At 43.8% G+C, this 21,894-nt stretch overlaps 1 protein-coding gene across 2 annotated transcripts in view; it reads right to left on the bottom strand.

The window, feature by feature from the left end:
- Positions 1-4,649: 4,649 nt before the first annotated feature.
- The window catches only part of serpine2 (serpin peptidase inhibitor, clade E (nexin, plasminogen activator inhibitor type 1), member 2), a 39,367-nt gene continuing 22,122 nt past the window's right edge, over positions 4,650-21,894 (bottom strand). For both annotated transcript variants that reach the window (XM_056610338.1, XM_056610337.1), the window contains exons 2-9: positions 9,880-10,150; positions 9,324-9,551; positions 8,764-8,961; positions 7,449-7,647; positions 6,421-6,518; positions 6,138-6,224; positions 5,891-5,974; positions 4,650-5,771 (exon numbers count right to left, since the gene is read on the bottom strand). In XM_056610338.1, the coding sequence (XP_056466313.1) occupies positions 5,734-5,771; positions 5,891-5,974; positions 6,138-6,224; positions 6,421-6,518; positions 7,449-7,647; positions 8,764-8,961; positions 9,324-9,551; positions 9,880-10,141 (1,194 nt within the window). In that variant the 5' untranslated portion in view covers positions 10,142-10,150 and the 3' untranslated portion in view covers positions 4,650-5,733. The remainder of the gene's footprint in view (positions 5,772-5,890; positions 5,975-6,137; positions 6,225-6,420; positions 6,519-7,448; positions 7,648-8,763; positions 8,962-9,323; positions 9,552-9,879; positions 10,151-21,894) is intronic.

Here is a 21,894-nt window from a genome sequence, read left to right on the forward strand (position 1 = left end):
CCCTTTCACCCGGTGCATCATTTGCTTTGAAACTAAAAAAGCCCCGTCCATACTAACCCGGGTAAATGTAAAAACGCACATCCGCCATGAAAACGATCTCCATCCACTCTATCGTTTTCGGAATGTTTTGCATCCACGTTCCACACTGAAATTATTTTGATAAACAGTTGTTGTCGTGGTTACGCAACTCCGCCACGCCTCTCCGTTTAGATTACATGCGCGCGATCAGCTGATATTTACAGATGATCAGCTGGTTAATCATTTTCGAACCGGTCTTGTCCAGAAACGCCGCTCCAAGTACGGTTTGAACAGTGTTCGGGTAGTTACTCAAAAAAAGTAATTTGTTACTCATGACTAGTTACTTCTGTAAATTGTAATGAGATTACTTAACTAGTAACTGCATTTAAAAAGTAACTTCACTACTTATTACTTTACTTTTCCCGTTTCTTAATTTACTGTGTAGATGAATTGACAAACATCATAGATCTATCATCACCTTGTGTTTATTGTATACATGTATACAAAATGGCATATAAAACCATAGGAAACAACAATAAATCCACAACCAACAGGATAAAGGAGGCTGTGGTGGTCAATCAGCAACAAGTTTCAAAACACAGCCTTTGGGAAACATGAGAACAAAACCAAGTTGTTATTAGATTCATGGTCAATAAAAATATAAAAATAAAGGTATCCCTTAAAACAAATGAGCTCAAGCCCATAAAAAGGAAACAGAAATGCAATTGATTAATTAAATAAACAGAAAATTCCCGCCATCCCAAAAGCCCATAGTGATCGATTTAAGTTAAATCGATCACTATGATTGGCTAACGTGCCGAGTCAAGAATCCTATGCCACACAAACCTATAAAAGGTTTAGGTGGCATAGGATTTCCCCTTGTTAATTTGGTTTGTGCAGAACCGAAAATCGGTTGCTGTGGAAACGTGACGTCACACGTAAGTACTCTATTGCCGGAGCATGGCTTACTCCGACCGCTACACGAAGTGGCGATGTTGCCCTTTCAACAAGTGGTAGCAGAGCCACCGGCTATTTACCCGACTCTGCATATAAACGCGCAGACTTAAACAGATCATAACTTTACACACAGGCAAACACGCCTTGGGTAACGCAGGAAAGCGCGTTACTATAGAGTGGCGAAGTCACGCCCCTTCCGGTAGGGCTCATGGGACCTATGAGATCGAAAAATATGAATGGGTGTCAATGGAGAGAAAATAATTATTTTCTGGTCCCGGTCTTTTTATGCCCTGGATTACACATATGTTGTTTGTGGATTTAAAGGATAATTTTTCATGCAAAGAGTTCAACCGTTTATTGTGCAATTGTTCAGATAAAGGCTGTAGAGAAAACACAACGAGAAAGACTACACGGCTCGTATGCAGTGGTGGGCAGAGTAGCTAAAAAATGTACTCAAGTAAAAGTACTGTTACTTTAAGATTATAATTACTCAAGTAGAAGTAAAAGTACTCGTAAAAATAATTACTCAAGTAAGAGTAAAAAAGTATGCAGTGAAAAGACTACTCAAGTACTCAAGAGTAAAAGTACTGAGTTTCTCCAATTAATTTTTTAAATAGACAGAGCAACACAAACGGTAAATAGACACCAACAAAATATAAAACAGCAATGTTCAAATAAAGATAATGTAAATAACATCCTTTTAAATAAAATAAATAAGGTCTTTAAAAATAAAATGTATAACCCTTGAACTAAAACAATAACAAATTAAATCTTTGCAAAATAGTAGCCGCATAGTAGCCTGGGTGCTTTAAGCATGGAATTCCCTGTGGCCCGTTAACGTTTCGGGGGGCGCCGGGTCAACTCGCAACCAATTCGGTTTTGTCTAGAGGGGAGTAACTGCACCCCCTCCCGAAGTGGTACAGCCCAGGTCGGCCTTGAACTGCGATTGGTCGGAAAGACGTTACAGCTAATGACAACATTGAACTCTCATGCAGGCTCGAACAGAGTGACACACACACACACACACACACACACACACACACACACACACACACACACACACACACACACACACACACACACACACACACACACACACACACACACACACACACACACACACACACACACACACACACACACACACACACACACACTTTTTCACCCACTCCGTATCCAGCTTATTTTCCCAACTCTCCCGATTACCACTCTGCGTTGTGCGTGCATCCGTGCCTGTGCAGGCGTTATTCAATTGCCTCTCGGCCGCTTGTACCCGCGATCTCGTCCTTTCGGCCATCAGCCAACCCTCATGACCATAGGTGAGGATAGGAACGAAGATCGACCGGTAGGTCGAGAGCTTTGCCTTGCGACTCAGCTCTCTTTTCGTAACAACGGTGCGGTAAAGCGAACGCAATACCGCCCCCGCTGCTCCGATTCTCCGGCCAATCTCACGCTCCATAGTACCCTCACTCGCGAACAAGACCCCGAGGTAGGCCTACTTGAACTCCTTCACTTGGGCTAAGGAATATTCACTTGATAGAAATAGATCTCGCATGTAATAAAAGAAAAGATCTAAAAAAACAAAGTAACGACCGTCACGTAGCCAAATGGAACGGCGTAAAAGTACCGTTCTTTTTTCAAATATTTACTCAAGTAAAAGTAAAAGTATGTTGCAATAAAACTACTCCTAAAATTACAATTTATCCAAAAAGTTACTCAAGTATTTGTAACGGAGTAAATGTAGCGCGTTCCTACCCACCTCTGCTCGTATGTGACGTCACGCCCCCTGCGACTGGCGTGGAGAAGACCGACAATCTTCCCATCGGCATAACTGAAACTCTGCACGTGCCCCGACTTATAATGGTTTTCACCTCTTTCGATGCTTTTATCCTCCCCTTGGAAAAAGCGGTGAAGTGGGGCAGAGAGATCGCCATCTCTGTGCCGAGTTCCAAGGGCGGGTGTGGTGACGTATATCATATGCGTCGAGAGCAGCGAAGAGCTGTAGTTCACAAAGCGGCCTCACATAAAACCTAAAATTATCAAACTTCTTCACGAACATTTTTAGTTTTCTTTGCATGAGAAATTATCATTTAAATCCACAAACAACATATGTGTAATCCAGGGCATATAAAGACTGGGACCAGAAAATAATTATTTTCTCTCCATTGACACCCATTCATATTTTTCGATCTCATAGGTCCCATGAGCTCTACCGGAAGGGGCGTGACTTCGCCACTCTATAGACTAGTAAAGTACTGTAGTTAGGCTACCTATAGTTGAAATGTAATGCGTTACTTTAATTCGTTACCCATAAAAGTATATCGTTACTGTAACGCGTTACCCCCAACACTGGGTTTGAACTGCCGTCTTTCTGATTTTTTACCATCGCTTTTTGGCATTGGAGCAACGAATATGTTTGAGTTTAGCTAATATGTCGAGTTGTATCTGGAGGTAAATTAGTAGCCTACATTTTACAGAGAGATCATCATTTGCATTTCACCTGCCATTTTTTTGATGAGCGTCTCGGTCTCGAGCGCAAGCTTGTGGCAGCGTCATGGCCGTGTCATGGCAACCCAACGTTATGTTTCTGAAAGCCTCAGTCTTCCCTGTCCTGTTTTTTTAATAGTTTGAAAGCCCTAATATATATATATATATTATATATATTTATTTATTTGTATATGGCTCATATAGGCCCTCCGATCGGTGTAGGCCCATAACAATTTGATTTTTTGTTTGGGGCAAAGATAAGAGGCCTATCATGAGCCAAGAAAAAAAAAAAAGAATTGCATTACTTTATAATTTGTCGAATTCTTGATATGAATTTTTGTGGCTTCTGAATGACCCAATTTACCATTGACCCAAGTGGGCACCATCAATCAACAGCTCATCACAAAATGTAGAGGAATGTTTTGGCTTGTGCTTCAAATAGATTGAAATGAGAGGCGTGAAGGTTGTCATGGCTAGTTGGCAAAATGTCGGAAAATAAAAAGTTTGAGAGTGGCGCTCAAAAAGACTGCAAAGGGATTCGGGATAAAGAATTACTGAAAAATATCCCGAAGCTGACTGGATTTTTTAAACCTTCAAATGAAAAAGGCAAGTCAACATCAACGAGTGGCAACGGTGCGGCGATAGCAAGCGGCGATCCCGGTGATGGAGCCCTAACCCTAATACATTTGTGAATCCTCTAGACTGTTCTGACCCCATACTAACCAGCGGTGACTTGCAATGTGTGTGTGTGTGTGATGGATTCCCAAGGCCCGCCGAGGCCAAAGAGGAAGCTCTTAATTGTTAATATGCTGTTATTAGGCGTGTTTGTGTTTCTGCAGACCGTATCATGTGTTCTTTTGGAGGTAAATCAAACTTTCATGGAACATTGTTTTATAATCACCTTGTCTATCCTTAAATGATTTGGTCATCTATAAACTACTAATATATGTATAGATATACGTATATCATGATGTTATGTCGCTCAGAAAGGGTCACTCATACGTTTTGCACTCTAGACAAATGGCATTTACACATTTTCATTGTAAGACCCCCTCTCAGGGGGACTTACCTCTCAGCCCCAGGGCCCAATGGCAGGTTAAGGCAGGCCTGACCAGGGTACACCAGACAGATTAAACGCCCCCCCCCCCCCCCCGCTGACTGCTGAGAGGCAGTCAAGAATACCGTAATGTCTAGAGTACACAGAGGATTACCAATATGACCTGGGTCCAGTTTTTTTGAAAGGGCACGTTGCTAATCTATCCAGCACAGATCTAGGTGGACACGCCAACTAGTGATGTCATATGGGGCAGATTCCCGAAACAGCTTGTTAGGCTAATCACACTCACACCTGTTGGTATGATAGGTCACCTTTAAAAAAATTATCTGGATCAAATTGATCCGGATTTGGAAATCCCATGTTTTGCTGTCCAGGATCAGCTGATCCATCTTACTTTCAAGCCCGTTTTTAAAGGAACATTGGATTGGATCACTGTCATCCAAATACCACATTTCAGGATAACCAACTGAATCCACCCTTCCGATGGGATCAGAGTAATCCTGTTTTTTTGGATCAAATAGATCCCAAACCGAGTTCAAAGTTTTGAATTACCCAAAGGAAAGGTTTGAGCCAGATCAAATATCAAATCCGATTGCATGATCTGATTTTAGTTCGGAATCCCTCTTTAGCTTTGAAAAACCCATTTCCATGATTTGATCCAATCCGTGATCCCAATGGATCACTTTTCAAAAACTGGGCCCAGAATACACTCAGGATTACCGATATGACCAGAGTACACCCGACAGAGATAACGACACCCCCCTCCAGCTGATTTACAAAAGGAGAACACAGCCAGCTGTTAGAAATATGTATTTACTATGGAATAAATATAAAATGTGTCAATATTTGACACATTTTAATGAAAAATAAAAATAAAAAAAGGCAGAATCTTAACCTTCAGGACAAATAATACGACCCACGCTGAATACTTCCCAAATTGAAGCAGGAAAACTTTAAATAAACTGGTGATCTCCATTTCCAATGAAATGCATTATTTGATTTTCAGCACAAATACTAAGAATTCAAAAACAGTAGCAAAGAAATTGTAACTATTGAAAATGTTTAGTTGTTACAAAACACACAACAAGGTATGTGATATATTACAAAAAAGGTAACAAAGGCATTATTAAAACAAAAACATTTGAGGCTCTGATTAATCTCCAGGCCGTCTGTGTGTGTCCTGGGTTTCTAGACGTGGCCATGGACGTGTGGGCTCACGGCTGGTTTATCTGGCCTGCAAAGAGAATAGTACCTGTGTACAAGAGAGCAATATTAGACCTCAGGCTTCTGGTCAATTAAAGTCTGATTTTGACCCGTCTATCCATCCATCTAATTAACAAAATGGGAGCGGAAACAAGAGACAATATTTACCGGTTGGGTTGTGTCGGACCAAGAAGAGGAAAGGTCTGTCTATAATGACCCAGGGAGGGGAGGACCGCGCCAACAAAATGGCAGCTACCAGGCGGACAGAAAAGGTAGAATCAATTGTTATTCGGTTTGTTCAAATCATTATTCCACCCCCCCCCCCCCCAGGTACTCACAAATAGTATGACATTTTAAAACACAAATGACATTAAGGTTTGACTAAAGACAAAAACAGCCTAGAATTATGTCTTACTGGTGGCAGCTGATGCCTTCGTCCCATCCTCGTTGACCTCGATTTTAGCCTTCTGCAGTGCTGCAGACACATGCACAGGCTCAGAACCTGGAGAAAGGAGCAACCACATACCGTCAACCGAGTGGAGTGATGGCGTTGGACCATAAAGGGGTGCTACACAAGTAGTGCAGTGACCAAAAGAGGAAATACAACGGGGAACAATTTGATTCCAGTTTTCAGCTGGCAGGATCCATTCCAAAATAAGTTTCCCCTGTTGTCCTGTTCATGACTTGTTTCTACTCACTGAGGTGTCTGAAGTCAGCCTTGCCATCAGCAAACATGTCTGTAAGTCCAAGGGCTGAGAACGGGGCCTTCAGATCCACCTCTGCCTCTGCCGTGAACCTAGGCAACGTGCGTTAGGGTGGTTATATATCGTACATGGGACAGGGCTGCCTTGGTGACTTTGTACTGCAAGCCTCTTTGAACTCAATACCTAATTACTACTCCACACAGTTGGGGTTTCATGACGAGAAGATTAACATCAGGCAAGATTTACAATAAATTTTATGATACTTTAGCGATGTATATTAAAGATTCCATATCATGCTTTTGTTTAGGGTTAATAATTGCATTTGGGGGTACTACAAGAATAGGGTTACTTGTATATTAGAAATAACCCTTATCATTCTCACACTTCATTTCTGAAAATACAATTTCAGCGTCTTTCAAAATTGTTCAGTTTAGTATCATGTCGCTTTAAGGCCCCCCCCCCCCCCGAGTAGCCCAGTCTGCTGGGATTGGTCGAACACTTTTCACGCATGTCGGCAAATTCACACCCCCGAGAAGTTGTAAATAGTGCGGGTAGCCAGGAGGCTTGACTGCTGTCTGACGTCACACTATTAGGGAAGTAAAGTTTGAGCACAAATAAGCTGTTTCAAACACTTATTGAGGGGCGTTCTCGGTGGGCGAGAATACTCACTATTGCTCTGACTTTATTTTTCTAGCTTAGCAGACGTAAAACATGCATACATACGTCATATAACAGTCTAAAGCAAAGGGAAAAGCATAATATCACCCCTTTAAACAAACAGGCTGCCAACTGGATTAGGTTACAGCGAGAGTGGGAGCTGCTTTACTCTAGCTTATATACACAAACACAAGATCAATCAGACACACTCGGCTGGTTGTGTTGAATTCTGCCCCGAGCCTCTGTGTGCATGCCCACCACACTACACAACATAATTGTATCATATGGTTGTACGAGGAGTTGACACCTGATCCCATGAATCCATTCCTGTTGAACAGAGAGCCAGCATAGGTCCCGGGTCTTACTTGGGGATGAACAGGTGGACCTTCCTTTGGTGCATGAGCGGTGCCCAGCTTTGGACCGTGGCCGTGCTGATGTGGGGGATCACCTCAGAGAGGGGCGTGTCCTCCTCCGTGGGCAGGACGATCAGCATGGAGGCTGTGTTGCCGTGATAGGGCAGCTCCACCACCTTGTACTTTAGGCCCTGGGGCGTGCTGGCCTGGCCTGGGGAGGAAGGAGCACGTTGACAACCTCTCCTCGCTCCCAAGACAACATATGGTCAGACACTGTTGCTGTAATGACATTCCTTAAGTAGTCATCCCCTGCAGAATACCTCTACATTAGACGGCTAGCAAATATTATAAACCAACCATAGCCCTCTGGAGCCTCTACTGCAGCTCAGCTGAGCAGCTAGGCAGTCTGTGTGAAGCAGTGCTGCCATATTATAGAGTGATCCAGACTAAAAATAGAGCACTGACTGGTGCAGCATCTCATTTCACACAGGGTTGAATAGTATTCCAGCGGTCTGGCATCTCTACAACACCAGTAAGACCAAAACCATATGAAACATGAAAACAGAAGATTCTTCATTGCAAAAACAACCGATTTTCCATCACCTGAGGTAAAACTGAGAGGCCACTGAATTATATTTATTGAATACAAAGCGGGTCAACTTAATTTCGTGTTCGTGTTAAAGTCAGTCATAATGCTCTCTATATACTCCCTCTGGCACACCGATTCAGCCATGTTAAAGGTTGGGTATGGAATTCTCTTTTTTGGCCATTTTTGCAAAATTACTTGAAATACTTATCATAACCCACTTACAGCCACTGAGTTAGATGTACTGACATGAAAATTAAACAAGTCAATCATCTGTGGAACGGGCTTGACTCGAAAAACTCCAGCCGATGATTTCCAGAACCACAGAGTGGCATTGGACAGTAAGTATGTCAATCAAACAGGCGTACTGCACTCCCCGTCCTCAAAGCTCGTGACCCAGAGCAAGCTTCTGTTTGTTGTTATCCTGCGGTAGCTACTGGAGCTAGCTAACTAGCTAATCCACATTTGGACCTAGCACTAGAAGACAACCCTAAACTCCAACCTAGCTAGCCTGGCTCGCTCTCGCGCATCTGTGTTCGCGCTCGTGCATGATTGCGCGTCCATGTACTTGGAATGGGTGGAGTCACAGTCAGCGTTGAAGGAGAGGGGGTAGGACCATTTGAGTTGTGTATTTTCAAAATCTGCTGGCGTTTCGCAAATCCCATACCCAACCTGTAAGAGGTGTAATTTTTACAAGAGCGAACACCAAAACAACCCAAAGGGAGACGCCTCCCAGCTGACCGATAGGGTAGACGGAGAGCTGGGACATCATGGGGACCTTGTGGGCGGTGCCGTCGCCCCCGCTGAAGCTCCTCATCTTGGTGTCCCCGGGCTGGAAGCGGGACTTCCACATCCCCTTGAAGTAGATGGAGTTGACTGCTAGCAGGCGGGTCAGTGCCGGGTCCAGCATGTCTGGCTTTACCAGGCTGGGGATGTGACCTGTGCTCACAGGGACAAACTCCTGAGTGGCCATACCATATTCATTTCTACGTCACGAACCCCGTTCATTTTGAAAAAATATCCCCAGTTGATTACTTTTGTACTGTGAACATTCCGTTTCACAGGATGAGTAGCAGTTGTAAGTGCTTCTGTACAATCAAAAATTGGAGTGGTATTTTACTAAGATAGGGCTGTTAACCAAATCGCCAATTGATAATCGATGTGCTTTTCTGAAGCCAATTGGCATCACTTATGCTGCACTACGTTCCATGTCCAAGTCAGAAACACACCGGTCCTGACCTGGTGGACCACATGCATGGTTCAGTATATCGGCCGATGTCTGTGTGCCCTGCTTGTCTTACCCTTGGTCTTATTATTGACCCAGCCGTTGATCCGGTCTGCGGCTGCCTGGGGGTCGCTGAAGTCCACAGTACCGTTTTCACATTGGAAGTTTGCCTTGTTGGTCGCCATGAAGCCCTGGTCCATAGGGAAATCCCTCTGGCTGAAGAGGGCATTGGCGATGAGCACCTGCCCCTGGTTGGACCGGGCAGTCAGGGTCTTGTGGAGTTTCTTCAACATTTTGTAAGGCCCTGGAGGGTGTAGAATGTCGACAACTCAAATGGGGACTTGATTCTGAACCTGCGAGTAATTAAAAGATCCCATATCTTGCAAGTTTTTGGGTTAATAATTGCATTTGGGGGTACTACTAGAATAGGGTTACATGCCTGTATGTTAAAAGAATAAAAGTATTATTCTCACACTGTTAATTTCTGCAAAACCAATTTCAGCATCTTTAAAAAACGAGTGTTGGTATTACTGTCGATGTGCATAACCAACCGTACAGGCCTAAGAACTCCAATGAACCCCTTTCAGGACATTTAAATTTAACCAGAATACTGGAGGATAAAAGCTGGCTACCATTTTTCTTATAGCGGAGGGCAGTGAAGATCTGTCTTCGTGTTTCTCCATCGGCTCCCGGGAGAAGCATGCCCAGGATGGAGGCCACTCCGTGGGGGGAGAGCACCAAGTTCTCTTGGGGCCGGGCACGGGCCACCTGCTGGAAGACCCGCAGGCCCAGGTCAGAGCCGCGCTCCCCGTAGGTAGGGGCCAGAGAGAGGGCCCCCTTGCTGACCCCCAGGGTCACCAGCAGCAGGGAGAACAGCACACTGCAGGCCCACATATTGATCCCCTAGACAGGAGGCAGACATCCAGTCAGCATTCTACACGTGCCGTCAATAGTAGATCTTCGTACTACCTACTTTCACTTGTATGCGTGCGCATGCAGAAAACACAAAAGGTTCCAGGTAATGCAAATATGTCCCAGAAATGACCTTTCCCACCTGCCATTGTTGGCCTATCAATAACATATTCTGGTTATTGAGGTCAGAGTCTAGTCAACCAACATACCACTCCTTTAACAATACCACGCAGGCAGGAAACCTAGATTACACAGTTGTTTGCAGAGTGGCTCTAAGGCAGCGACACCAATAGGTGTTGATGTACTTACAATTAAATACAATTTGTGCAACATCAATTGGGACTGAAAAATGTGTTTCAATCAAGGCAAGAAAGTTAAGGAACAGTAGTCCTTAGGACTACTGTTCAGAATCTACCCCCCACCCCCCTCAGGGGGTAGGCCTTATTAATTTAATTTCAACCCGTATCATGCGTTAAATCTATGTAATCAGAATAATTTAAGTCAACTGCGTTATTTCTCAGTTATAACTCCAGAAACATCTCCTTAGAATATAAATTAAAATAAATTCTCTATATTTAATCCCGTCACTCCATACTGTCCACTGACGGCGCGACTGCATGGAATAAAGCATCTGTCCAACATGTGTCAATAACATAATATTTTTATGTGACACTGTAAACACATAATCAAATGTCAATTAAATCCCAAGTGTGGAAAACCAAGCCACACTCCTCATCACAATCGTTGTCCGTTACTCTTGATGCTTTTCATGACAAATCAGGCATTAAAAAGGGGTTATGTTGAAGAACATTTTACGTGGGTGATTACAAACTGATTATCCAAGGTGTTCTCGGGCAGTCTTATTACCGTAACCCTATAAATACAGAGGTGAGCGCCGTGGTAATGCTGCACCATATGGCACTTCTGGCGGACCATGCAAATGTCAGGATTCGGAGGGAGAGGGTTTTTAGGGACCATAACGATTTATTGGTAGGCTACATAAAAATATGTAACTTTATGTCAGACCACTTCTTTTTTAATTCTGGGACTGTGCGCTCCGTAGCCTACTACTGACAGAGTTCACTGCTGCAGCAACATGTTGCCACTCACTCTGCTTTTTGTTGTTGGCGATCCCAATCCCGTGACCGCCGAACAAAACTACTTTTCGGGCCTCCCATCTTACCCACAAGTGTCTCCACTTCAACCTCCGTGAAATTTTGCTTTTTTGCTTTTCTCACCTACTTCTGCCATTGTTTCCGACAAGACATAATACTTGCATCAGTCTGTTTTATATGCAGATCACATTCATGAGGTCATTTGCATTGACCATTTATGGTTAGAAAGGGGCGTGTACAGGGCGGAACGTGAAGCTGATTCAGTTGCGCACACTTGTAGGCAGTCTGTGATTTATAAAGCAAAGATTGCGTACGGTGTGCGTACGCAGGGTTTTATAAATCGGAATATTTTCTGGCGCACGCAAAACTTGGCTTCTGGGCGTACGCATATTTTTAGTAACGATCCCACGCACAGTTTTAGAAATGAGACCCCTGGGGCCTCATGTACTAAGACTTGCGTGGATTTCATACTGAAACTTGGCGTACGCCAAAACCCAGAAACTGTCTTACGCACAAATAAATTCAGATGTATCAAAGTGTGCGAACGCATGGATCCAAGCACGTTTCTTTTGTACATCTCGATCAACGTGGAATTGAGCGCACATGCCGAGGTGCCAAACTCCTCCCTGTCCACGCCCTCATTTAAATATGCAATTTCATTTAAATAGGCCTCTGGACCTGAGATTCACCTCTTAATCCGATCACCTGGCACCATGAACAGAGGCAAAAAACGAAACTTCACGGAGTCTGAGCTCGAGATTTTGCTCCACGAGGTAGAAATGCGCAAGCATATGCTATTGGAACCCTGTCAACAGGGATAAATGCAAAACAAAAGAGAAGTGAGTGGGAGTGTGTTTGCGAGGCCGTCAATGCAGTGGGGTCTCAGCAGCGCACACACTCTGAAATTAAAAAAAAGTGGTCAGACCTCAAGGTGGAGGTGAAGCGGAGGGTTTCTGCCCACCGCCGAAGCGTGACCGCAACAGGTGGGGGGACGGGAGTGGGGGAACTCTCCCCCTTCGATTTGAGAGTGGCCGCTTTGATCGGTGACACAGCTCTCACCGGAGTGGTGGGAGCCCATGAAGGGGACGCCGATCATCCCCAAGGTAAATATGCTGAAGTCATAAATGCTGTAATTATACTGGTCATACAATTGGCTGCTTGCAATACACATAAGTCGTGCGTAAAGATGCCAGGATATTAAAGACTTTGACTCGTGTTTATTAACTTAATTTTTTTATTTTTGAATAGACAAGCAAGGAGAGGGCACGGATTGCTCCGTCGGCCCCGGCGTCTCCAGCGCCCTTCGGATTTGACCATTTGCGATGTCCTCTAACAACGCTAACAATTTTCTTCATCCATTGCACATGCTTTTATAGCCACCCATATAATTGCAAGGTGTGTTAATTGTTCATTAGTGTGTCTCTGATGTGCAAATCACTCTGCGTCATTGTTTTCACCTTTTTTCCCAGTTTCCCAGCGTCACCTCTAAGTGTCGCCAAAGGAACAATAGCTGTAGAAACGTGCGTACGACAGCTCTGGAGCTGGCGTGGGGACCGCACATTTTTACGGTCATTTCACGTTTTGTACATCTGAACGTGAGCGTGGAAAAGGACGTACGGCACGTTTTTGTGCGTACGCAACCTTAGTACATGAGGCCCCTGGACTTCCGTCCGTACGCAAGGACACTGTCCAATGAAATCGCTGATAGAACCCGGAAGAACACATGGATACGTCAAACAGCCCCCATCCTTCGACGGACGCATATGTGAACAAGGCGTCTTGTTCACACTACCGCCGTCCGTCGACGGATCTCTTTGTCTGTGTTCGAAATCGTTCCCTATTCACTCACTCACTCACTCACTATTCCCTATATAGTGTTCATGATATAGTGCACTATATAGGGGACGAACAAACGAGAATTCGGACACTACGCAGAACATTTCTAAACGTCATTTACGTCAGTAAATGCGCCGGGTATTTGTGTGGCAAGACATGCCCCTCATCATGTAAACAAACCAGGCACTCACGACGAAAGCTGGAGGTTGTGTTGATGTTGAATGTTACATTTCCTTGATCATGTTTTTTTTTAATTAATTTTGAATGTTACATTTTCTATGTTAAATACAAAATAAATTATTGACATTTCTAAACGAAAGCTGGAGATTCGTTTCCGCGGTTATTCAGCTTCTTCTTCCCCTTCGGAAAAACACGACCGCATTGCATTGTGGTATACGGGAGTATCGTGTAGGCAGTGGTGTATAAAGTACTCAAAAGCCATACTTAAGTAAAAGTACAGATACCTTACTGGAAAATTACTTAAGTAAAAGTAAAAGTCACCTTTTAGAATAGTACTTAAGTAAAAGTATTAAAGTATCTGATCTTTACTGTACTTAAGTATCAAAAGTACTTTTCTGATATTAAATGTACTTAAGTACTGAAAGTAAAAGTACAAGTAACTGCTGTTAATAAAAAAGCGGTGAAAGAACCTTACTAGTTTAAAATGTTGTGCTGGTGGTATTTATTTTGAGGTCGTGAAGTTTCTAATTTTTTGATTGAGACCTGTATGATTTTGCTTCGATTATTGTTCTTTCCCCTTCGTTGTTGATCTTTTTTGAAAACATCCTTCCACTGCATATTGCAGTCCATTTTGCCATGATCTGGATGCTGTCGCAGAGTTACTCCAAAAAAAAAATCACTGACACTGACAGATATCGTAGCCCGACCTATTATCCCGCAAGCGCTGGTACACGTTACTTAATATTGATTTTGGTGTCATCCAGGATCGCGGATTTTCGGAAAACTTAAGTCCCTGCCCAAAAAGGGTATTTGAATTAGCTTTGTAGCAAAAATGGCACATATACAGCGTATTGAAGTGTATAAGATAGTGTTGTAATACTGCGTGTACAAACCAGCCTGATGCAAATAGTAGAATTTTGATAGCCCTTTCCCTCGTCCTAGCCATGCATTTGTGTGTTGACAGTCGTAGGAGTTTTGATCGACGTAGCAACAGTAACTAAGCAAGGGGCTTTGCGAACGTGCGCTGGGACAGCTGATTCGCCAAACAGGCTCGCAGTCTGTGTTCTACCACAGTCCCCGACGTTATTCTCATATCTCTCATGATTCATTTTTTTTTTTCTAAAGCTGAGTTGATTTTGTAACGAGTAACGAAGGTTTCAAGGGAAATGTAGCGGAGTAAAAGTATCCGTTTTCTTCGCAAAATGTAGCGAAGTAAAAGTAAAAGTACAGAGAAATATAAGTAGTAAAGTAAAGTACAAATATCCAAAAAAACTACTAAAGTACAGTGACGAAGTATTTCTACTTCGCTACTATACAACACTGCGTGTAGTAGGGAACATCGTATGTACACTCAAATTTTGGGTATTTTAAGTGAACTATATAGTGCATGAAATCAACCGCTGAAAATTCGAACACCACTACAAAATGGCGAGCACCCTATATAGTGCACTATATATCCGTGATAGGGAACGATTTCGATCACAGCTATGGTGTGTTCCTGAATCCTCGGACACCAGCCTTCCGAGTTGCACGTTCGACGTCACTTCCGGTCTCGGAGCGTTCATAGCGTTCCTGTTCTTCGTGATTGTGTCATGAAATTGGCTAGTCGTTGTTTATTGTTAGCTACATTAGCCTCTTTAGCAAACCAGCCCAAAAACAAACAACACAACTTTACATTGTATTGCACGCACAGAAATACCATGCAATGTATAAATTGGTGGCCGGAATAAAGTAGAAATGTAATCGAGTGTGTAAGAGCAGGAGCGTCGCTAGCAATTGAAAACTTTCGCGGCTGTGGCCCAGAAGTTAGTCCTTTTAAAGGCCCACTATGCAACTTCGGGAATTTCTTCGCTGTTTTCTTGGTTTTGGCACGCACATTTCTCTACACAGCGCCCCCTACAGCTTCGTAGTAGATATTTTACAACACTGTCGTAACAACTCGTTGACGACAGTGTGCGTGGCTCCGGCGAATGCGTGGAGCGATGTCCGAAGTAAATGTTCATAAAGTGTAGGCAAGGTTATACATTTTTAAAATGGTGCATTTGTATTGCAATAAACATAAAGCCATCCTTTTTATAGTTGACGGGGAGAATTTATATCCTAGATTATAATTGTTTTATCTTAGGTTGAACAGAACAATCAGTGTGAGAGTGTTGGCCAAAATAATAATCTAAATAAACAAGAACCTGGATTCGGGGATTCAGTCTGTATCTGGGGGACGAGACAGACGAACAGCAAAACACCAATGGAAACAAAGGTGTTTATATGGCTGCAACCAAGCAAGCTAGAAACATACAGGGCTCACAACAAAACGGTCGAGAAAAACAATTTTTACAGGGCTCACAACAAAATGGTTGAGCAAACACATTTGTACAGAGATTATCAACATCAAGAATACCACGAGGACAAAGTTCACCCAAGGGTACTTTCAATTTCAAAAGCAACACGGCCAAGTCGGAGTCTGATTTGAAGTCTTCTTTTTCTTTCAGTTCACGCTATTCCTGAAAAGCTTGCCCAACGTTTACTCGTGTCTGGCCTCTCTGTCGGTCAGTCTCCCCTTTCTCTTCTTCTGTTCCTCCGACATTGGGTTTCTCCGTCTCTTTTTAGTCGGCTGATCTATGATGAATGTAACAACCCCTTAGTTACTTGTGTTTATATCGAGCCGGTTCCGTGTTTGGGGGTCTGTGCCGCAAAGCAATTCGTTACTTTGCGAGACCCGAGACTCCCGCGAGAGTGGGCGGCGGGTCGCCGGCAGAAACATATTCATTTTCTCCGACAAGATGCGCAAGGGGGAGTTGAAACAACGAACAATCGAACAAAAATGTATAATGGAACCATCGCTATGACTCCTAGCCTGTTATATTAAGGTAAATCAAGCCAAAAAAGTTGCATAGTTCCCCTTTCACGCGTGTCTGATCTCTTTTCTGGTCCATTCTTCTTTTGTTCCACCGACTGTCGCCTCTTGGGTCCCTTATCAGTCGATTGATCCATGATGAATGCAACAATTGCCTCGCAACTGGCTGTTTATATCTAGCCGGTGCCATGTTTGGGTGTGTGTCTGTGCCGTAAAGCATTTTCGAAACTACAATCTGACTACATTTTCGAGGATACTTCCGCTGCGTCACATCCGGATTGGCTCGGTCCGAACAGATCAAGTTGCATATGCGCTTTTTCACTGGAGAGGCGACATGGGTAAATGACACACCCACCAATCGACCCAGAAATGGATGCAGAACCATCAGCATAACTCTCAACCTGCATACTTAATGTAATTTTGGCTAAAAAAGTTGCATAGTGGGCCTTTAAAACGGGGGTTCGGAGGTTTCTCCCCCGAGAAAATTAGAAAATTGGGCTGATGAACATGCAATTGTCATGTCTGACTCATGTCGGGGCAGGCCTATTGAGGTCGGTTAATGTTTAAGTTAAGGATAAGAAAGTGCACCACATACACAAGCAGCCAAAATGAGACATTGAAAAGCCTGCAGCAAAATAAACACGTCATGCGCCTACCCGATGTCAAGTGAACCGGGTTGAATTCAATGCGGGTCTCGTGAATCTGTGCAAACTAGAGCAGCACTAAACAGCAATATCGATGATGCGCTATGCAGAATCAAATTTGCAACATTTTGCAACCAATGATTCTAAATCCGCCCATAAATGTACAAGTCAGAATTCTATGTTTTCACTGGATACAATATTGCATCCGTCAGTTGTCAAATTTGCTGAACAAAATGTTAAACTTCAATAATTGTTCATAGTCAACTTATATAGTCCATTTATTTAAGCTCTCAACAGCATAACCATACAGCTTCACCACATCAGCGGGAAAACACGGCACACGCAAAGTACAGCCATGGAATCAGCCGTTCAAAGCCAGTCTGCATGAATCGTATGACAACTGGATGGCAGGGGATGCGGACAAGGAATACACCGCAGGGGGGAACATGAGAGCCCCAGCTCGCCGCATACTAGTAGCCTGGGTGCAAAGCGTGGAACAAGCTGGATACGGAGAGGGTGAAAAACTCCTTAAAAGTGTGTTTGTGTGTCACTCTATTCGAGCCTGCACGAGAGTTCAATGTTCTCATTAGCTGTTACGTCTTTCTGACCAATCGCAGCTCAAGGCCGACCTGGGCTGTACCACTTCGGGAGGGGGTGCTCAGTTACTTCCCTCTAGACAAAATTGAATTGGTTGCGACGTTGACAGATTGTACGTGTTGCGTGTGTTGTTTGAGTGAGAGGTTGCGTCAGGGATTAAAATTAACGACCTCCCGTCGTCCCGGGGACGTAATTAATTGTCATCGGGAGGATCAATATTCCCTCGTGTCGACCTCGGGTCGAAGAGAATTTAGTGGACACTTACTTTATTTTTCTGTTTAAGTTTTTAACACTTTCTGCCAACCCGAATGGGTTTGCGGCCGGTGGAAAAGACTTGCTGGCGCTCGCGTTTGTGTTGTTCAGTGAAACGCAGAGACTGCTTGCAACAATGATGACGGCCTTTTTACACTGCCAAGCCGGTTCGGTCGCAGCTTGGCACGCCCGGCGATTTCACCGTCTTATCTCAAGTTTCCTGTGTAAAACCGAGGGGGTAAAATCCCCCGTTCTTCGCGGCGCAGGCTTTCTTGGTTCACTGGAGAAGTCGGGGCCGCGCACAGAGTCTAGACTAGAGATGCGCGGATGAGCTGTAATGTCATCCGTACCCGCTACCTAATATCAATATCCACCCGAAACAATATTTTTTTCAATGATTGATACCCGCAACCGCCTGATCATCGGGTGACCAGACGATAAAAGCCTGTCGGCACGCTAAAACGTAGTCTAATTATAGCCCGATCATTAACTAAAAGCCACATGTGTGTGAGGGCATATATCCATCTTATATTTTATTACTGTCCTTCTCAACACTCTGATCTCACTAAAAGGATAGCAGCACGAAACAGCAATATCGATGCGCTATGCATAGAGAAGAAAGAATACGGACGTTGAATTTGCAACATTTTGCAACAAATTATTCTAAATCTGCCGAATTTTGCAGTTTTCACTGGCTACAATGTTGCATATGTGGCTGCTGGTAATGCAACTGTCAAATTTGCCAAATTTGTACCGGCTGCCAAATTTGTACCGGGCGCGTCATCCATACGTAATCCATTCCAAACCTGCCTGGCAACAGATGATCGCGTCGTCCGTTGCCTGGAAACGGACGATCGCGTCGAATGACGTGAAAGGTTCACGAACATTCGCGAACCTTCTATCTAGCGATCCGATATCTGTATTGTGCTATTTCGTCCTTGACCTGCTTTAAACACTCAGTTTACTTGCTAAATTTGATTAAACCATTAAATACAATACAAATATAAAGTAAAAACAAGTGTTATCTAGCGATCCGTTAACTGTATTATGTTATTTCGTCTTTGGCAACATGAGCGCAAATGTTTTTTGAAACCTGCCCGGCAACGGACGACGCGATCATCTGTTGCCAGGCAGGTTTGGAATGGATACGTATGGATGACGCGCCCGGTACAAATTTGGCAGCCGGTACAAATTTGGCATGACACAACCGCAAATAAGTAAACTCTACGGGGCTATTTTCATCACTATTATTATTAGGGGTCCAAGCCAACAGGTTGGATCCCTATTGTTTTTGTAGCGATTCTTCTTATTCTTCCCGCGGTGAAAGTGGAACTGCAGCCCAAACCGTAAATGGTGCACACGCGCCAATTACATGACTAGATCCAGAATCGGCACCGCTACTCAGATAACAAAATCCAGACACGCCGGTCCCTAGGTGGCGCTATACCAAGGAATACGCGTTTGGGGCTATAACTCCCACACCGAACCTCCCACAGTCCAAAAACTTGTACACACAGATGCACTGGAGTCTGCTGCATCTTTTGGCCTAGGCCACGCCCATTTGCGTCTATGAATATTTTTCGCTAAATCGGGAAACCGCAAAAATGATTTTTCCCTACTCCTCCCACATTTCTTGACCAATCAACAGCAAACTTTGCACACGACATCTTTAGACGCACACGCAGAGAAATTATCGAACACTTTTTTGATGCGACCTTCGACGACGAAACGGTAGTGTTTTGAATATTGGTTTATTAGCTAAATTAGACGTGAAAAATCCAAAATCCAAAAGAATAAAAAATCAGATATCGGATCGAGTCCAAATTGTACACACATGTTGGTGCTAACCTTAATGTCGTTCGATAAAAAAATCGGAAAATTTCGCCATTAGGGGGCGCAATAAACGAGGAAATTGTATATCTTCTACAAAATTTCGCTGCGAAAACGCTACACTGACTTCTCGCTACTCCTACCACAGTCAAATCCTTTGTATCCACAGGTTCAGGGTAGCGTTTTGAACACATGCTTCGCGTTGTGCCGGCGAAATGCACATTTCTTGTTGCGTTGTGCCGGCGAAATGCACACTTCTTGGACCCCTGCATAACTGCTTGCAGTTCTAGTTATTATTTATTATTTTTGACAGTACAGCGATCCGGGGCTATTCCCCAAATATCCGGGGCTAAAGCCTCGAATGCCCAGGTCTACGACGCGCCTGTGTAAGAGCATTTAAAAATGACGTTAAAATGACCTACGTGGTACAAATACAATTTTTTTTTAAATCTCTTCACGGGCACAGCCATTTTGTTGAGAGCGTCATCACTGCTCTCGGTCTACTCTCAGATTTTCGAAAAATTAAGACAAAAAGGGGGCGTGCCTTCGAGAAATGCCACAAGAAAGCTGGGAGATCTTCGACTTTCGACTCGGAAGTCTGGCGTTCGAGGATTCAGGAACACACCATTATTTGTCAAAAAGTTTCGAAATGTTCAACTTTTCAGGCAGCGACGGATCCGTCGGCCAATCAAATTGCGTCATGCAAATATACGCAAGGACACTGTCCAATGAAATTGCCTTTGTAATACAACCCGGAAAAACACATGGATAGGTCAAAAAGCCCCCAATCGTCGACGGACGCATGTAGTGTGAACAAGGCCGTCGACGGATCTCATTTGCTGTGTTCCATACTTCCATGAGTACACGTAAACGTATTACACTATCGGCACTCATTAAGGCCCCGTTTACACGAGGACGCTCGCGGGTAAAAACGACCAAATATTCTATCCGAAGTGCCTTTCGTTTAGACGTGACAGCGTTTTTGGGGCTTGAAAACGCAAAAATCTGAAACCACCCTCCAGAGCGGAAAACTTGAAACTTGAGCGGAAAACAGAATTGTAAATGTACCATTCTGACTTGTACATTTATGGGTAGATTTAGAATCATTTGTTGCAAAATGTTGCAAATTTGATTCTGCATAGCGCATCATCGATATTGCTGTTTAGTGCTACTCTAGTTTGCACAGATTCACGAGACCCGCAGTGAATTCATCCCGGTTCACTTGACATCGGGTAAGCGCATGACAGTGTTTATCTGGCTGCAGGCTTTTCAATGTCTCATTTTGGCTGCTTGTGTATGTGGTGCACTTTCTTATCCTTAACTTAAACATTAACCTACTCAATAGGCCTGCCCCGACATGAGTCAGACATGACAATTGGTCTTCCCTTTACTTCTCAAACTACGTTACAATTGCATGTTCATCAGCCCAATTTTCTAATTTTCTCGGGGGAGAAACCTCCGAACCCCTGTTTTAAAAGGACTAACTTCTGGGCTACAGCCGCGAAAGTTTTCAATTGCTAGCGTCGCTCCTGCTCTTACACACTTGATTACATTTCTACTTTATTCCGGCCACCAATTTATACATTGCATGGTATTGCTGTGCGTGCAATGTAAAGTTGTGTTGTTGGTTTTTGGGCTGGTCTGCTAAAGAGGCTAATGTAGCTAACAATAAACAACGACTAGCCAATTTCATGACACAATCACGAAGAACAGGAACGCTATGAACGCTCCGAGACCGGAAGTGACGTTGAACGTGCAACTCGGAAGGCTGGTGTCCGAGGATTCAGGAACACACCATAGCGGTGATCGAAATCGTTCCCTATCACGGATATATAGTGCACTATATAGGGTGCTCGCCATTTTGTAGTGGTGTTCGAATTCTCAGTGGTTAATTTACACGTAGTACACTATTGGCACTCATTAAAGCCCCGTTTACACGAGGACGCTTGCGGGTAAAAAATACCAAATATTCTATCGGAAGTGCCTTTCGTTTAGACGTGACAGCGTTTTTGGGACTTGAAAACGCAAAAATTTGAAACCACCCTCAAGAGCGGAAAACCTGAATAAGCTCCACCGTAGCGTTTCCGTCTACACTGCCAAGACGCAATACTCTGCTCAGATCTGCTCACGTAGCATACGCGTTTACGTCACATACAGCGCCAATACAGGGAAAAAAACAAACATGTTTGATTATTTCCATGCGTCGGACCGTCAAGCTGCTCTGGCAGCTCTAATAAACTTACAGGAGTGTTTCCACGAAATGTACAGGATATGTACAGATAGTATTACTGAACAGAGAAGGATCTGTAATTATGTTATGGTTTTCGCGGCGCAGATAAGAGAAGGAGGAAGAATCTACGCATGCGCTCAGACATGGTGGTGTTGTGTGATGGTGTATCACACAACACACAACATATGTATAGACTT

The sequence above is a fragment of the Gadus chalcogrammus genome, chromosome 16 (assembly GCF_026213295.1).
Source record: "Gadus chalcogrammus isolate NIFS_2021 chromosome 16, NIFS_Gcha_1.0, whole genome shotgun sequence".
NCBI lineage: Eukaryota > Metazoa > Chordata > Actinopteri > Gadiformes > Gadidae > Gadus > Gadus chalcogrammus.